Here is a 19,297-nt window from a genome sequence, read left to right as displayed (position 1 = left end):
TTCCCAGACCTCTCGTAGGACAAATGAATCACCTCCTTGATCTACCGACTGATCGTAGGAACTGCAGCCTTCCTCCATGGATGGGGATCCCCAAATGTGTCAAAGAGACTGTCAGACCACTAAGTGGCTGCAGTCCTGTACAAATACAACATAACAGCCCTACAGTCATCCAGAGTGTGCCAACAAGCTTCCTCAGGAGAATTCGGATCATGGACAATTAGGGCAGAACCACCTCATGCGTCAAATGAAACTTAGAGGACACCATGGGTCGAAAGGCTGGATCACACTGAAAATACAAGGCCTCAGGTCGAACCTCCAAATAGGGGGCCCACCATAACAGCACCCCAATCTCCTAGCCAACGTGATGGGCAGGAACACAACCTTCAGAGTAATACACTTTAGCTCCACCTTCAACAACGGTTCAAAGGGAGCCCCCTTAAAGCCCTCAAAACCAATGGCAAGTCCCACCTGGGCAGACAAGACAACAAACAAGGCTGGAAATGAGAGAACCCCTTCAACAACCGGTTCACCATGTGCTCATGCTAAGCCACCCCCTACCAAGGGACCCGCACGGCCCTAATCGACGCCCGCTGGGACTGCAGGGTGGAGACGGCAAGGCCCAAGTCAAAAGCCTCTGCCAAAAACTGCAAGATAGCCAGAGTAGGACACTGCAGAGCCGAGAACCACAAATGCTTGCACCAAGATGAAAAATGTCCCCATTGTCGGTCATACACCTTTAATGTAGCCAGCTTCCGAGCACACTGCACCCTCTGTGCCAAAGAAGCGGACAGCCCAAGATGCTGCAGGCCTTCCCTTTCAGTCCTCAAGCCCACAAGTGATGCACCCCTACTGTGGAAACCCCGACCACAGAACCAGCGAGGTCAGAAATAGAAACACCAGAGCCACAGCCAGTTCCAATACCAACGAGAACCGCAATCTCCTCAGCAAAAAGGGCGCCAGGAGAACCACCTACACCCCCATAGTGCCTGATCAGTACCACCTACTAAATCAATGGGAGAGAAGGGAATGCGTACAAAAGACCCGGAGGCCAGGGAATATTATCAAGGCATCCACTCCCCACGCCTCCGCACAGGGAAACTGGGACCAGGGCAACCCGCCTTCGCATTGAGGGGGAGAGGCAAACAGGTCCAGAATCAGCATTCCAAAAAGTTGGAAAACCAAGCGGATCACCACCTCCTTCAGTTCCCAATCTGCAGATGGAAACACCTCTCTCAGGTGTACCGCCCTCAAAGACAACATGTGTTGTTAGGCCCACACCCCAAAGCAACAGGGCAATGCTGCTGAGACCTGGTACACCCCTGTCGATTGATTTAAGACATGGCTGAAGTTCTGTCCGTCCTTAGAACTACATCCTTTGCCCGTAGATCCGACCCAAACACCTGGAGGGCTCTTGCCGCCGCTCCTAGTTCCTTCCAATTGGAGGAGCGAGATGCTTTCAGTGACCCCCACATCGGCTGATGAAAGAGGTCCCCCCTCACACTGTTTTGCTGGCATCGGTAGTAATAGTTTATTGGAAAAAGGTTGGTGCAGCAGAAACCCCCAGAGGCAATTCAGTGGCTGCAAGCACCACTGGAGCTGCTCCCTCAAGGCTTCCAGCAAGACCTGCGAGACCACCAATCAGTGCCTGTGAAGGGGAGACAGGAGAGGCTGTATGTGCAGCCTGGCCCACGGAACCAAGCACAAGCCATATGCCCCTGCATCTGCCAACAACTTAATAATAAACAACCTTTCTGGGACCTGCTGAACACCCACCAAGGTCTGAAGCTGAACCACTATGTCCTCCAGCAGCAGAGCTAGGCCCAAAGCAGTTCGGAACAGAGGTCTGATAAACTGAAGATCCAGGGACAGCAGTAAGAGAGACATTGTTCTGTTTAAGATTAAACCCACTGCCTCCAGAGTTCTGCAGACAATGGACACCTGGAGCACCAGACCCTCCCAGAGGGAGCCCACACCAGTAAGTCGTCCAAGTAGGACAAGGTCTGTATTCCCTCTGAGCATAAAGAGCTGCCACCAACGGTCCAAGGATCTTTCTAAAAACCCAGGGGCTGAACGTCAACAAGAAAGGAAGGACCCGGAACTGATGTTGCCTGCCCACAGCAAACCGCAAGAACTTCTGGTCGGCCGGCCAAATGGGGACATGATAGTAGGCCTCCTGCAGATCCAAGGAGGCAAGGAAGTCCCCATCCAGTATCAGTTGGGTAATCTGCTGGATAGACTCAATTGACAACTTCTGGTTAGCCACAAACCAGGTTCAGCCGATTCAGGTCCAGGATGAGCCGGAATCGCACTGAAGGTTTCGGAACCAGGAAGACTATAAAGTCAAATCCGAACCTCTCCGGCCCCACCGGGTCTCCCAATCACATCCTTGGCCAGTAGCCTCTGGATGTTGGTGCGCATTGCCCGAATCTTGACCCGGTTCTGGTGCAGGGGAGGGGTGACCACCCATAAACTGGAAGCAGATTCACAAATTGCAGTCAGTACCCAGTTTGCACCACCATGGCCGTCCAAGCGTTTAAGGGCAGGGCCAACAATGCCCCCGAGAAGAACCAGAGCCTGACTCTCAACCTTCCGTGACTGCCTAGAGGGCTGTGGTTTTGATCTACCCCAGCTTTGCTGGAACTGCCGACTGGGTTGCTGGCTCCTGCCAGAACCCTTTGCCTCCGCAGAAGGCCAGGATTTGACCTCAGGTTTATGGCATAGCCCGACTGCACGCTTATCGGCCTTGAAGACCCTGTGGATCTTGTCCTCCAAGTCCTCCCCGATCGTCTTCTGTTCGAAAGACATCCTGGTGGCTGTAGACTTCAGATGGGACTCTGTATGCCAGTCACGAAGATGCACGTTTTGGCAACCCACAACTGCCGCCCGATGCCCCATAAACACTGCAGCTGCCTTCACCCAGTCATAAGCCAGGTCCAACAGAAATTCAATTTTCCCCCTCCAGTCATGTAGCACGGGGGCATAATCAGGGCAGTCTTCCAGGGTGTGCTCCAAGGATTGAACAGTCCCCAAACCCATTTCCACCATATAGGATACATATGTAGCAGCCTCCTAGCCCAGGTGGGAGCCTTCTTTAGACAGGAATATATGGAAAATTTAATTTGTATGATCTGCCCATTAGTTCTTACAATGTTAACTAAAGAATAAAAAGCTTCAATCAGAAAACTGAAGGAAAGATGGGACTAGGATAATAGAGAGTGTGATACAAGCAGTGGGAGCATATGTATCCAAGCCATGTACTGATGCTACAGCACCCATGATACACACTGATGAAGAAGCTGATCCCTTATTAGAATACCTTCGCTCTACTAAGAGACCTCCCCCGCCTCATTACCATCACCAAGGATTACGTGATGGGTCAAAGGAGCCCGCTCCTCCACCAAGTACTCCTAAATACCAGACTTGCAGCATAACTGTATCCCAAATGGATGAAGATAAACGCTTCGGGAAATGCTTGGATAGCTCAAGGAGAAGAAGGGATTAAGATAGCCAGGGATAGTGCACCTCAGGTAGAACAGCCTGTGGCAAATGAAATTGTAAAACCCTTTTGTAGCGAAGTGTGGTAAGCCTATAAAGAGGTTAATGGTATTCAGAAAGAATAGGATCTTCCTGACTGCTACAAGGAAATTGATACGAATAGCCAAAAAGGGGTTATTTCTATAGAGGACTGCTCAGATATCATAGTACCAATACTAAGGTGGCTTGTTAAACTGCCCTTACACATTCTAGCATCACACCAGAACCCTGTTAGAGAAGTGCCAGGCTTTGACAGTATTAACCTCACAATGGCACCCCCTCTTAAAGGAGGTTTAATAAATGCCAGATCCCTGACTGCACATGCCACAGATATCTGCGACTTGATATCGGCAGATAACCTGGACTTTCTTGCTATCACAGAGTCTTGGCTGCACGATGCAGCAGGACCCCTACTCTCTTTAGCAATCCCGGATGGTTAAACCATACTGAGACAGGATAGAACTAACATCCGAGGCAGCAGTATTGCTATTATCGCTAAGACCAGCATAGGTACGAGAACTACGCCCACCTTTGTTTCTGAATCATGTGAAGCGCTCACCTTCAAACTTCCTCTAGTTAACTCCCAGACATTGACTATCCACCTCATCTATAGACCACCTGGACCCATAGGGACATTTGAGGAAGATATCTACAACCTACTGTCCAATAACCTCAACATTTCCTCACAACTACTTGTCCTAGGGGACTTCAATTTACGATACAAGGACGCCCCAGACAAAAACGCCACCACCATTGCCAACATTCTTTCCGAACTGTGTATAACTCAAAAAACTGTCAAACCCACTCATACCAATCCTTGACTGGCTAGCAGATTACAACTGCACCGCCAACATCAAATCCATTGACGCACAACCCTGGACAGACCATTTCCTCTTGTCCTTTGAACTCTCCACCACTTAACCACTCTCTCCAGTACCCACCATGTCTAACAATGAATAAAAAAAAAAGAGCATCACTAAGGATAAAGTGATTCCCGCAATTGTACCCAATCTTAACCAATTAGCGGATCAATTAGACCCTGAAACACTCGTTGAAAAGTACAACAAAATCATGTTAACTACTCTCGACAACATTGCTCCTCTAAAACTCAGACCGAGTAAACCCAAATCTCATTTAAATAAATAGTCACACCCGAACTAAAGGATTTACGACAACTTAAGAGGGGTTGTGAAATCGCATGGAGGCTAATCCCCTCAGAAGTACACAAAAACAATTTAACGGAAATCTCCTCCCACTACAAAAAGGAAATCTACCTGGCCAATCTAAACTCATACAACAAGCGTATATCTAATGCTAACTCGAGTATGAGGGAACTGTTCACCATCCTTAAGGAATTAGAGTCACCCATCCCCTTTCTGGATACATGTTTCAAAGACAAAACATGGTGTTCAGATATACAATAAGCACTATCAAACAAAGTAACCATGCTCCAAAGCAAAATAGCTAAAAAGAAAGCCTCTCTCAATCAACCATCCCAGACTAATAAACTGAATACCGACCCCCCTTCAAAGAAACAGGACTCAACTGTGCGATTCATGTTCTCAACAACGTCTATCCTTGAGGTGGAGAAAGTCATCCTCTCTCTCAAGCCATCTAACTGGCAGGGCGACCTCTGCCCTGCCCAGCCTATTAAAGACGCTGCCAGAGATCCATCCCCATTTGTATCAAAACCTATCAACGCCTCTTTCACGTCGGGCACTGTGACTACCAATCTGAAATAATCCTGGGTACGGCCTCTGCTTAAAAAGCAAACACTAGACCCACTTATACCTACAAACTACCGCCCCATCACAGCAGTCCCTTTCTTGCGTAAAATCCTGGACAAGATTGCTTACAACCAAATTCAAACATTCTTGGAACACCACAAGCTCCTAGGAGCTCGTCAATCAGGATTCCGACCCCAACATGGTACCGAGACTGTCCTAATCGACTTGAAGGCACAAATAGATGAACTACGAGATAAAGGTAAAATGGCTCTTCTCCTGTTGCTGGACCTTTCGGCTGCATTCGACCTTGTTGACCATAAGGTCCTTTGCAGCCACCTAGACTCAGCTGCACATTTTTCCAAAGAGGCTATTACCTGGATTGAGTCTTTCCACAGCAACAGGACCATGAGGGTGTTCGCCCCTTCGGCAGCGGCTGACCCGATCCCCATCCAGTGAGGAGTGCCTCAGGGTTCTTGCGTCTCCCCAACTCTATACAACATATTTACTAAGCCCCTTTTTGATGATCCTTCTTGGTATCACCTACACTAACTATGCAGAGGATACCCAGATTCTCCTCCCACTTTCCGGGGATTACAAAGAGGATTTGGCCTTGGTAAATAGGGTGTACCTCATCTTCCAGGCATGGATGGCAACCCATGGTCTATGCCTGAATGATGATAAAACCGAGCTTATCATCTTGGGGACTCACTCTAACCTACAGAAATTAGGTCAAGACTACACCTCATTTGAGATTGATGGTAATATCATCAAGGTGTCCAAGGAGGTAAAGACACTTGGCTTTTATCTGGATTCCTCCCTCTCCTTCGATAAACAGGTGAAATCCTTGGCACCTGCTACAGCTTATACTTGTAAGCTCATTAGAGCAGGTAAACACTTTCTCTCAGTTGAAAACTGCATTATCTTAGCTAGAGCCTTGATTCTGTGTAGGCTCGACTATTGTAATGCCCTATACATCGGGCGCTAACAAATCTATCATCCACAGAATTCAAATTCTACAATATAATGCCTTGAGAGCAGCTCTGGCGGTGTCCAAAAGATCGCAAATATCCAAGATTAGGCGCCAAAACAACTGCCTGTCTACCCAAAATAAAATCCATTTAAAAATTGCATCCCTTGTTCATAAAGCTTTGAACAATGCTGCACCTAGCAATCTCTGACAAATTCCTAAAGAGAAGCTCCACCCGACTGGCAATAACCGCTAATGCAAACAGCCTTATCATACCAAGATTCAGGCTGGCTGGGGGGGAGGAAGCTTCCAGGTCCGAGCGGCCCAATTATGGAATTCACTGCCACACTCCTTACGCGAGGAGCAGCCCTTTCTGAAATTCATATCCAACTCTATCAATCTGATGAAGTCTGCTGATGGCTAATTTCTCACTAGCTATTATATACATAAAATCACCAACCTGCTGCCCATACGTACATCTTCCCCTTCTGGCTAGTGGCTTGACGCCCCTCTAGTGCCTAAATACACTCTGTCTTGTTTGTAATCTGTAATTGACCTTTTGTGGTCTGTATATATTTTGCTTTTCTTGTAATATGTAATTGACTGTATTGCCTGTATATATTTTAATTCTACATGTAATCTGTAACTATGTAACCACAAGCCTCGCATATTCTGTACTGCTGCGCCCAGCTACCTTCGGGTTTGGTGCGCATTAAAAGTGAATAAAACAAACATCATGTGCCTTGGAACCGTATGGAATTATTATCCTTTACCAAGGACATTCCAGATATTAGGCAGAATCCAGAGCAATGGTATAGCCAAACTAACTGTGCTAAAAACTGGGCCTCTAACACAGTGATTTTGACGAGCTATTCTTGTGTATATTACCTCCAGACATCTGGAGGCAGTGCAAAAAGCAGGATAGTGAAGAACCACCAATTAAATGGACTGCCTTAGAAAATGAGAAAGTAACCAAATTCAGGAATGAGCAGGGTTGTTTAGACAATACTATCCTTGCCTTGCAGGAGCACACAATGAGAAGAATAGAACAGATAGTACCCAGAAAGCAGATGAACTGGTACAAGCTAACTACCTGTAAGCAGGAAGAAGGAGAACCAGTTGAGAAATATTTTGCAAGGAAAGAGGCTTTTAGCGGAAAAATACTGCTCAGATATTAACTATGGCCAGATATTATGCGGATAGAAACAGTAAGGAAAAGACAGAGAAGGAAAGAAAGGTCAATAGTTTGAAAACTAGAGCGTTGATGCAACAAACATTTCCAGAGAGAGGACAAGGAACACGTATGCAGAGGGGAAGAGGAATGTACAGAGGAAGAGGACGCGGTGTAAGTGCACCACCTTTCAATGGAAGGAGTGGTTCAGATGATGGTTGCCATTATTGCAAGGTCAGGACCACTGGACCCGTGACTGCCCGTTGAGGCCTAGAGGAAGAGGAAGGTCACTAGGGCAAGGTTTTGCCAGAGGACAGATGAGACAAAGTAATGATGAAGAAGTTAAAACTGCCCAAGAACAGCTGATCCCAGAGAAGGCCAACAATATTCAGCAAGGGATTACTAGGAGGATGGTACATATTCAGATGTTTGTGTAGAATAGGGATGGCCAAGAGAGGGAGAGTGCAGATTCCAGTAGACCCCGAATGAGCTATAACTTAAAGATGTGACACCAGGAAAGATGAAGTTCTTACTTGATACCGGGGCTACCCATACATCTATCTCCCATAAATTGGTACGTACTGTGCCCCTCTCTGAAGTTAAACACATCAGTAGGTTTTTCTAATACACCTGTTCACAGCCCTATTTCAGAGCCTATCCAATTCTCTATAGGACCCATTTCATGTCTCGCTCATTTTGTGCTTGCTGACAAATGTGCTTTGAATTTATTGGGAATGGATCATCTTAAGAAATTGCATGCTACCATTTACTGTACGCCTGATGGCGTCTACCACTCTTGCAGGTCGGATTACTTACAAAAAGGCTGTGCATACACTGCTTCCACCACGGGTGTACATCCAAACAAATTACTAACTGTTGATGAAAGAGTGTGGACTCAAGGTAAAAATGATGTAGGATGTCTCCAGGTAGAACCTGTTTGCATAACATTAAGAGATAGTGCTATCTACCCAAGAATACCCCAATATAAAATGTCACAACAGGCACTAGAAGGAATACACCCAGTGATACTGGATCTTTTAACTAAAGGCATTATCAAACAGATAGGAAGCAGCCCCTGTGACAGCCCGATACTTCCTATTCAAAAGAAGGTTAGCAAGAATGCACCACCTGAATGGAGACTAATAACTGATCTGCATGCTATTAACAAGATAGTGCTGCCCCAATTTCCAGTAGTACCAGATATGGTTTCTCTTTTTACCATGCTCCCACCTACTGCTCAGTATTTTACAGTTATTGACCTTAAGAATGCTTTCTTTAGTGTCCCAATCCATGAGGATAGCCAGTATGTGTTAGCTTTTACTATAGAAGGAAGATCTTATACATTATGTAGGGTTTATAGTGAATAAGGCAAATTCCAAAGAGTCGAATGGAAAAATGTGGAAAAAAAATTGAATGTTTTTTTTTTTAGTTTTTTTTTTATGGGGGGGTTCCTCCCAAGCCCACCGTTTAGATTTACTTGCTAAAGCCAAAAAACATACAAATAATAAAAAATAAAAAAACACATTCAAGTTTTTTTTCTACTTTTGTTTTTTGGATTCGACTTTTTGCATTCGACATTATGACTGGCTTCCATTCTGTAGAGCTCCACAAATTTACACAGAGAGCCCAATTATTTACAATCAAGCTTTAAAAGCACAGCTAGATTGCTTTCCACTCTCCAATGGTACAACCCTTTTACAATATGTAAATGATTTTACTTATAGCTGCTGACTCCAAGGAGTAGTGCATAAACTGTACAGTCCAACTATTGAATTTCTTAGCATCCTTGGGTCACAAAGCTTCACAGAATAAGCTACAGTTTTGCCAACAGCAAGTGACCTATTTAGGCTATCACCTGTCAAAGGGTGAAAGAAGATTACACCCACAGAGAATACCAACCACTCAGCAAGAAGTGAGAGGTTTCCTGGGTATGACTTTTTGCCGGCAATGGATTCCTAATTTTTCTCTCTTAGCAAAACCCTTACTCAAATTTCTACTACAGAGACTAACTCCAATGCCATGGTTACCAGAGCACCAAGAAAGCTTTCATATGTTGAAACAGACTTTTTGCCTGCCTTAGGCACCCCCAATTATGCTAAGTGCTTTTCTTTGTGCATGAAAAGTCGGGGTGTGCTGTGTCTGTATTAACACAAGCGCATAGAGATAAAAACAGTCCTTGTGCCCATTTTCCCTCCACCTTAGAGACAGTGGCTAAAGGGTTAGATGTCTCAGGGCGGTAGCAGCAGTTGCCCTTTCTGTCAAACAATCTGAAAGTATAGTTCAAGGACATCCATGTTTGTGATGGTACCTCATGCTATTGATATTCTGATGAATAAGACCCAAACACAGCATAACACAAATGCCAGATTAGCTAGATACTAATTAACTTCACTTGCACCACACAACAATAAACAAAATGTAATACACTGAACCCTGCCACGGTGCTACCCCTCCCTCCTGATGACCTCACTGTATTGCATGACTGTATCTTAACAACAGATGAGGAAACAAAAGGACGGATAGACTTGACTGATGTACCTTTGATTGATCCTGATGGAACTCTGTACATGGATGGATCATGTTTTAAACTGCCATGCAGTACATCCACAGCTGCCTATGCTATAACCACACTGAAAACTGTGGTTGAAAGTTGTAAAATACAACAGCACTCTGGCCAGGATGCAGAGATCATTGCATTTACTCGAGCATGTGAGCTCAGCCTTGATCTGAGAATTAATATTTATGCTGATAGCTAGTACGCATTTGGTGTAGCACACCATTTTGGAAGACTATGGGCTGAGAGAGGTTTCCTTACTTCTCACAATACCAAAATCCAGCATGGAATGCTAATCACCAGGTTATTGAATTCACCAACAGCGCCAAGACCGCTAGCTATCATAAAATGTAGCACCCACAAGAAAGTGACAAGTGAAGTGGGAATAGGTAATTCTTTTGCTGATAGAACAGCCAAATTAACTGCCCAAACAACTGCCACTTTAACCTATATATCAGTGAGTCCTCCAGTAACTACTGAATTTGATAACTCCCCCGAATGTGACAGGCAGATACAAGCAGATGCATCCAAAGAGGAAATTGAGAAATGGAACAGCAATGCTACCCTTGATGATGGTTGAATGTACACAAGTCTGATAAAAGGTTTTGGATGTTACCCAACAATTATGTGCTTATGATGGTCACAATGGCACATGGACCCCCCATATAGGAGCAGATGCAATTGTAGCCTTATTGGGAGAAGTATGGTATAATACAACATTCGAAAGACAGCTATAGCTACATGTCAAAATGTTATTACTTGCTTAACACACAATATAGGAAAGGGTACACCGACCCCTAGGAGGTAATTTCAGACCCCCAGAATTACCTTTCGAAGGCCTTCAAATGGATCACATAGAAATGCCACAATGTCAGAGATTCTGATATGTTTTAGTTGTAGTATGTATGTTTAGCAAATGGACAGAAGGATTCCCTATGGTGGATAATACTGCTTTGAGTATTGCCAAGACTTTGGTGAAAGAGTATTTTCCAAGATACGGACTGCCCCATAACATATGAAGTGACAATGGTGTTCATTTTGTTAATAAAAAAATGGGAACTAGTAGATCATGCACTAGGGATACGCCAGAGATTCCATTCAATATATCACGCACAAGCAGCGGGTTTTGTGGAACGTTTCAATTCCACCCTCAAGCTGGGCAAGATCTAGGATAGTAGTCCTCTCAAGTGGGTAGATGCTTTGCCCCTAGCCCTAATGTCCCTATGTACTGTCCAGCACTCAGGAGTAGGTTTATCACCTAATGAGATAGTAATGGGACGACCTGCCAATATATGGGGAATACCTAGCCTAAGAACTGTCCAATGTCCCTTATCCTTTGTTGAGTGATTATTGTTTGGAGCTTACTAAGAGGTTGTCTACTATCCATAAACAGGTCTAAGCCTCTTTGCCTAAACCCCTGGAAGGACCAGGGCACTCCATCCAGTCTGGAGAGTGGATCTTTACCAAGAATTTCCAGCGATCATGCAGCCTACAGCCAAGGTGGAAAGGCCCTGTTAAAGTGTTACTGGCCACTCAGACTGTTGTAAGGTGTAAAGGACATTGTAACTGGATACATGCGAGCCATGTGAAGCGGGCTCCTCTATTTCCGGCAGGGAATACGTCTACCGAGTTACCATGGGAAGAATCTGTGCTGAAAGGGACAGTTTAATTTCCAAAGACTATCTCTGTGCAAATTTTCCCCAGGTATCGCGCCTCCCAAGGACATCACAGGAGTGACAGAGGGAGCATGGTATAACCACAGGCCCCGAAAGCTGAAGTGACTGTGCTGATTGACATTGCTTCCTTTTCTACGACAGATTGTCCAGGGCGGTGAGTACCGCATCTTTAAAAAACTGTCTTGAACACTCCTGAAACTCGTATAACCCTCGATTCACCTCATTCTGTTAGGACATTTCCTTTGAAGAGCTCTCTCGATGTCAAATAGTATCTGTTCCTTGCTTACTACTGAAGCCAGACCCTGGTATCGCTCCAAACCCAAACTCCTGTTGCTTATCCTACTCCAGAGAGTCTTCTTATTAAGTTTATTTTATTTCCTGAGAAAGATTGTTTAAACCTCCATTTTCTGCCAATCCTGTACCTGCTCCATCACCTGAGGAGTTATCTCATAAGGAACAAATGAGAGAATAATTTTATTTCCCTGCTTCATCACACGCATAAAGCTGTGCAGGTTTCTGACTGTTGGATCTGCTTACAGCTACCCGCCTAAGTGGGGGAAGGGATGCCCCTGCAACAGATACTGTTACCTTTCCTTCCCTCCGGTTATGCGCTCCATTTAGTTTTCCTGCGTATAGAGATGGTGCATGCCCTCAGAAGGAGGTCTTTAGGGTTTAGCACCCAACACGGTACTGTTTTGAATCACAAAGTACATATTCGGATTTTGACGAGAATGTCCCTAAAAAGGGCCGATGTGACCTGCTAACTGTACCCAATGCTACTGTTTCCCCTTGTTTCCCCATTTCTCTCCATTCACTGAAACTAGAAACCTTCTTGGCCACTTTTCTCCTGATCAGCTCCATGTGAACTCCACTACCACAACTGGATTTCCTTTCTTAAAATAAGAAACATAAGCGTCCAGGGTAGTATCTGTATAGAAGGTTCTGGGTCCCATGATGTGGGATATAGCTTAGATGGCAACATGACCTATCATATGCCTGTTTTACATCCTTCTGTGGATGTCCCCCATGTATGTAGGGGATTCTGCAGTGTGAAGGGCTGGACAGGATGTTGTCACCTAGGATTTGTCTTGCCAGCCATATCAATAAAACGCAACACTGATGTTCCACAACCTGCCAGGAATGTGGTGGACCAACGAGACTCTGCGGCTGATATTGCAGGTGATCAGCTGAAAGCTTTTATACCCCGGTATGGCCCCGCTATGAACTCCAGTAGTATTAGGAGATTAACTCGGCTTTTGGAGGCTACAATCTCTGAAACAGCAGATGCTTTAGAAAACATAACAATTGAAATGCAAGCCATTAGGTTAGTGACCCTTCAGAACAGGATGGTACTAGACACTAGAGGGGTCTGCACAATTATAGGGTCTTCATGCTGCTCTTACGTACCCACTGCTTCCACCTCTGTGCGTGAATCTATCAAAAGGCTCCATGAGATTAGTTCCCAGGTACACAAAGACACTGGCTCATGGGACATTTTGCATTCCATTTGGGGTTTATTTAGCCTATGAGGCTGGAAAATAGGAATGTTGCTGCTAACGGTGGTCCTAATGATCTTAGGATGCTGCCTCTTTGTTAATTGCTTGCCAGCAGGTTGCCAGTGTCTAGCCCAATTGTGCGTCCCCCGGCCAAACCCTGCTGCCATAGGCAATGCCCTCAAGATTCAAGATGTTGCTATACAAGAGATGATGCAAATAGAGATTACTGAGATCCACTTAGTTGGTGCCCCACGTCCTCCTCCAACTCACACCATTAGTAAAGACACTGGCTATGTGTCACATGCTGTTGTCCAGGAAGAAGAAATATATATATACCGTTTCGCAACTATGGTCTAAAACTCTTATTGGCGAACTAATGCTCATAAGGGCCATTTGTGAAAATGTTAATTTGTACGATATGCCCATTAATTCTTACAATATAAACTGCTAAAGCCATTGAATGCTTTTCTAACTGAAATGACTAGGCCTTACACTTCGCAGTAAATTAACCATACACGAACAAAAGTTGCTTGCTTAAGCTAAATGAGTAGTTCAAAGAAATGAACTTTGTACGTATTAGTCTGTACATTAGATCATTGCAGATGTGATTCTGTTTGCGGACCCTTGGCAAGATGTTTCCTCAGGTGACTGCCAAATTACAAAAGCTACGTGTAATGCATAAATAAAATGGCTGACACAAACTTCCCTTTTCGCAAAGAAAGCTTGCTCATGGTTTAGAAGCTGAACTCACACAGAAGCATGCATAAGCACATGCTATTTAGATCCAGCTACTGTAAAGAATGAATCATAAAACTTGTGATGTTTGACATACAATACACATTTCCATATATAAAATCTTGACACGTAGAATATTTGTGCAGAGTTAGCATGATGAAGTGACCATGCGATATCTGCTTTGCACGTAACGTCTAAAATGTATGTATATATGTCACCATTTTGTATTGTCATTGAAAGAGACTGCGATGGCTTTGCCATCGTGTCACTTCCCACTTAAGTGCAAATAAATGTGGTATTGCTAAAATGCAAACTTTAAAATCTCTGTGTTGGAATCTCAAATCTGTTTGTTTTATTATTTCCAGACGGGGTGAGCCCATACTGCATTTGTAATTGTTTACAAATACACCTCGAGATACACACCATCATGGACAACCTTTTCTGGATAGGCGGAGGACTTGCCCACCAGACTGGGAACAATATTATCCACTGCAACTACTTGCGGCAATGTCTTCTCTGCACCAGGGAGCAGATCAAGCTTGGACATGAACCGCGGAACACAAACCTTCTCAGGATCCCTCCAGTCACGTAAGACCTCATCCTTCACCTCAGTCAGGAGCGGAAGACCCGCTGTCAAGGTGTGCCTGAATTGGGGAGGAGTAGGCTTACCCTGTCTATTGCCCCCGAAACCACTGGCTCACGAGAAAAAAAAAACATGTATGAAGCCACCTGAACCATCACCCGGGCCACAGACTCCCTGTCCAGGTACTTTCCCATGTGATCAGAATCTTGAGTACTGGAGGAAGGAGAAGGAGACCGTCTGCGCTCTTCTCTTCCCCTGATCTTCCTTCTGCAAAGCCTTATGAAACAGCCGCACCAGCCTGGTATCAGTGACGTCCAAGGAGGAATGGTGCCTCTTAGTCCGATGCCCTTCCTCATGTGAAGAAGAGCTGTAGGAGTCACCTCAACATGCCGCCATTTAGCAGCATGTTTCCCCATAATGGCAGACAGTCGCAGTCAGCAGCGTGCAGATCTCCAGAGTAGAAGGCAAACATAGCACATCCCAACCCAGCCAGCAGCAAGCAGCCCCGGCAAGACTGTCAGCTAAGTAGGAACAGAACAGCCCGCCCGTCACAACGACACCATCATGCCGAAGCCGCTAGGCAGCCCAGCGTATCCAGACAACAGTCAGGCGCTCGGCCGTGGCCAACATCAAGGCTGCCCTGCGTGCCCCTGCACTCTTACCCGAGGGGCCCAGGCATGGCGATTCCGCGCCCTGGGCCCGACGTCCTGGAGAAAATGTCTGCCAGACCCTCAACCAGCCAGAGGGAGGTGGAAGGAGACATGACTGCCCAGCGGGAGCAAGGTGTGCCGACAGGAACCGATCCACTAGCTCTCCTTGTCCCGCAGGAAACGCTGGGAGCCCCTCGACCCCATCTGTGACAGAACAGCCCCGCTGTTGGCCCTCCTGGGGGGAGCTTGGTTCGCAGCCTGCCAGGGCCCTGCCGAGGGAGGATTGTGAGGAGAGTAGCCCAGCAGCCCACCAGGGTACCTGCCAAAAGGCAGAAACTGAACAAACAGGGTGTCGCTGGGGTGAGGGGCGTGTTATACTCCCTGGTATAAGTTAGGAGCAGGAGTAAAAATAGAAAAGGGATTCCGGTCATGGAGGCCGCTGCCTCATAAGTACTGAAGGAGAAGGGGCGTGGAGATAATGCCTGGATTATTTACGGTAATCTTCAATACTCTTAGTTCCTCTATAAGAGTAACAGTGCTTACGTTCCTACCTGCATGGATGGAGTGGGTCCCAGGTGTGGTCATCAACTACAGCATGCTGGGACACTGGGGATATAGTACTCCCAATAAGAGGGGCGAAGCATAGGGCAAAAAGTAGAATTTGAAAATGGGTTCCTGAGAATCGAGGTAGGTTGCCTCAGAAGTACCGTGGGGAGGAAGAGCAGGCCTACAGTAATGAAGATGACAAGTTAAGTAATGCAGGCATAATGAGGCTATTATTGTTGCATTACAACGGCAGGTCACATCAAAACAGCACATGAAGCAATCTGCTCAGTTAACAGTGCCGTAAATTACAATCTTACTGTTAGGTTAATGTGTCAACTGTCAGACCCACGAGTGTACCCAGCGGGGGAAGGAGGGGCAGGCTGCTCCCCTGTGGCTCTTTTAAGAGTAAGACCGGGACATTTGTCAGTGGCACACCTCTCCCATTCAGCACCTTAATTAGGGTACCCAACGGGAAAGGTGTCCCGCTGGCAGGACAATATATGCTGAGCAATTCCTGCTCAGCACGCTCATTATCCTGGCAGCAGGACACCTTACCCTTTCCAAACAGGAGAAGTGTCGCGCTGCCAGGACAATGTCCCAAGGAGCTTCAGGCAGCAGAGAGGCTCTCACATTGCTCTGTGCCAACAGAGCCTTGGAATGTGAGCCATTAGACACTGGTGGATGGGGGACTATTAGCTCGGACTTTTGTCCCTTTGGAAATGGGAATAGGAAAGAGTGGTGAGAAGGGTGCATAATGTTGCATGCTTTATGAAATAATTACTATGGCTTTAAAACCCAAGAGGGGTTTGTTAAGCTCACATTAGTCTGCATGTTGCTATTGTGACTTTGCATGCAGGATGGTGAGAAAAAAACTAAAGCCATACTCGTATTGCTCAACATATTTCCATGACAATGTATATAGTGTATAGTTAGTTTACTAGGAAAGGCTAGTTTATAATGTAATGTGGTTTGTTTCCAAAGTATTGCCATAAATAAAATTAGAACACCTTAGCGGGTGTTTCGCAATCCTGATTGTTCAATCTGCGGGCTAAACAAACTGGTATAGCCGGCAGATTGAATACAGCCTGCAAATCGGGTTGTAATTACTTACGTGTTCCAGTGGAGCTGCTAGCAGATGTAGAGGCCTGTAAACTGGACGCGTTGGTCTCCATGTACGTTCGGGACGGAAAGAGTTAACTTTCCGTTTCCGAATAAACACGTTGGAAGACCAACATGTGCCACGTAGCCCCGCCCACAGAAAGGAAGCCCGAAAGAAACGCTTTCCGGTTTCAGGTCGGAAGGAAAGCGTTTCAGCAAGTGTAAAAGCTGCATTTTAGCTTAATGTGGATTGTAAATATATCTTTTTTTCCGGCAACAAAGTCACAGGGAACCTTGCCCTCACCTCCTCACGTTCATTGGTGCATGGAAAGGCTAATGGAAAAGAAGGGCACACAAATGTAAGTTGATAGCCTGCTAAATTAGTGTATATGCAGATGCTGCTTGCAAATGTTTTGTAACTGCATGTTAGTGTGGAATAATTGGAAGCTTACATTTCTGTAGTGGGGGGAAAAACACACGAAATTACCATAATTACAACAGTGGGCAGGCATACCCACACCTGATTCCTCTTTAATGGCATACTCCTCCCACCACCCTATACAAAATGAGACATGTTTAATTGAAGTACAAAAAATTGCAAAATGGTAAATAAATGTCTGCAACATTTATTTACCATTTTGCAATTTTTTGTACTTCAATTAAACATGTCTTATTTATTATACTTTAATTAAAAACAGAGGGTGTTCTAATAGCTTTATAGACCGGCAGCTCGGGCCGTACCGGGTGTTACAGTTCCTCATACCTCATTAACTCGGTCTTCAGGGCCCATAGCGTCTGGTACGGCCTTCGCTGCAGGTCTATAAAGCTGTAGTATTATTTAAGCACATACAATGCAAAGCAAAACCTTAATAAATATATATATCATCTAAACCCAGAAAGATGTGCTCAGTTGCTTAAATTGTCCAAATCCTGGTTTCACCATTTAACAAGTGTGTGATCCTGGGCAAATCATTTAATCGCATGGTGTCTTAGTTGCAGCTCTGTAAGTGATTCTGATTCACTTCATAGCTTATGGTAATATATCATGCTATTATAATTTTTAAAAAGCCTAATGACTATAGAGTTGCTCCATATATAATAATAGTGCCATTTAGGTATTTTGCACAACAAAGTTATTTGCCACTTGGCTTACTTGTGGCAACTTATTCTAAAGTCACTTCCATGGTGCCTCCAAGTTTCAAAGACTGATGATGCTATCTGCGATGCCTTTTTCTGTGAAGTCACTTCTGTTGGTGAAATACATATGCAAATTAGGAGGTTTGCATGAATGTTGCCCCAGAGCACCTGGACAGAGCTCTAATAGATGAGTTTCCTGCATCTGTAATGATACTGCATTTTTTTTGTTGTTATGTGTTATGCCATCTGCCACTTATGTTACCAAAAACCTAGATTGGGGTGGGCGCGAATGAGAACGTATGAAATCGTGCGTACTGCGTATGGTGGGAAAAGTTGGACTTATTTCGTGGCTGTCCCTGTCTTGCAATGCTAAATACTCCCCATGGTTAGACCCCTTTTACAGTCAGATTGCTGTGTGAGCGGTCAAAAAATCGTTGTTTTCGAATAATACCAAAAACACCACGAAACGTCACTGAACTGTTAGGATGTCTGATCGATCCTCCTCAACGTCCTAGAACATTGGTTCTGTTCCGTTACTTGCAAGGCCCCTTGCAACTCACTTTGAGGCATGCACTGTGGGGGCTAGCAATGGGCTACTGACGTTAGGTGTCTTTCAGTGAACGCATCAGGGCTGTCACCTGGAAACATCGTGTCACTACGGACATTACCTTGTGAGAACAAATCATCTGATATATGAGATATGTCCTGACAGCTCCATGAGCACAGTGTAGCTAAAGAAATGCCTGCAATGATGGATACGTATTTCTTACCTCGCCAACTTTGTTAGATAGAGCGATAAGGTCCCGTTTTGGAGACCAAGCCATGAAAACGATCTCATGCGGCAACTGCTTTTCCCCCACCTGGCGAAACGAAGAAGGCATGGTGCACACACTACAAACTAGCGGCTAATTCCCGGCGCTGAAATGAAACATGCTGCGAGTGACAGCGTGCGTGTCACGTGACAACCACGTCTCTGCAGTGTTGCCAGGTCGGAAGAAAAGAATAAGCTGAATGCCCTTCCAAAACAGACCCAAAACAAGCTGCCTCTCATCCAAATAAGCTGAAAAAACAAGCGTGCGCGTAAAACGTTGTGGAAAGGTCTCAAAAGTAAGAAACATAACAACATCAACAACATACATAGACAGAACACTGACTGTGTTAGAACAACAATTTCTCATTGAATGGAGACTAGAAGTCCCAGAATGCAAAATAATGCTTGCATGAAATATACTTTCTTAATGTGTACTCTGTATCCATACATGCCAACATTCAGACACAGCTGGGAGGGAGATTTCCAAAGGGAAACATACATGCCAACATTCTGTGACCAAAAATCTGTAGGAATCTTAAAGTTTCAAAAATAGTCAGACGAGGAGGTAATGGGAGGAATAGGGCACGTCAGCAGCCCATTGTCATTGAATGA

At 45.2% G+C, this 19,297-nt stretch overlaps 1 protein-coding gene across 2 annotated transcripts in view; it reads right to left on the bottom strand.

The window, feature by feature from the left end:
- ANAPC4 (anaphase promoting complex subunit 4) overlaps positions 1-18,844 on the bottom strand; it is a 1,458,106-nt gene extending 1,439,262 nt beyond the window's left edge. The window contains exon 1 of one of the 2 annotated variants that reach the window (XM_069631855.1): positions 18,645-18,844. In XM_069631855.1, the coding sequence (XP_069487956.1) occupies positions 18,645-18,755 (111 nt within the window). In that variant the 5' untranslated portion in view covers positions 18,756-18,844. The remainder of the gene's footprint in view (positions 1-18,644) is intronic. The other variant, XM_069631854.1, reaches the window with a different exon arrangement.
- Positions 18,845-19,297: the final 453 nt, after the last annotated feature.

The sequence above is a fragment of the Ambystoma mexicanum genome, chromosome 6q (genome assembly GCF_040938575.1).
Source record: "Ambystoma mexicanum isolate Mex_15411 chromosome 6q, UKY_AmexF1_1, whole genome shotgun sequence".
In the NCBI taxonomy this organism is placed as follows: domain Eukaryota; kingdom Metazoa; phylum Chordata; class Amphibia; order Caudata; family Ambystomatidae; genus Ambystoma; species Ambystoma mexicanum.
Note: the sequence above shows the minus strand (reverse complement) of the source record. Positions and strands in the feature narration are given on the sequence as shown.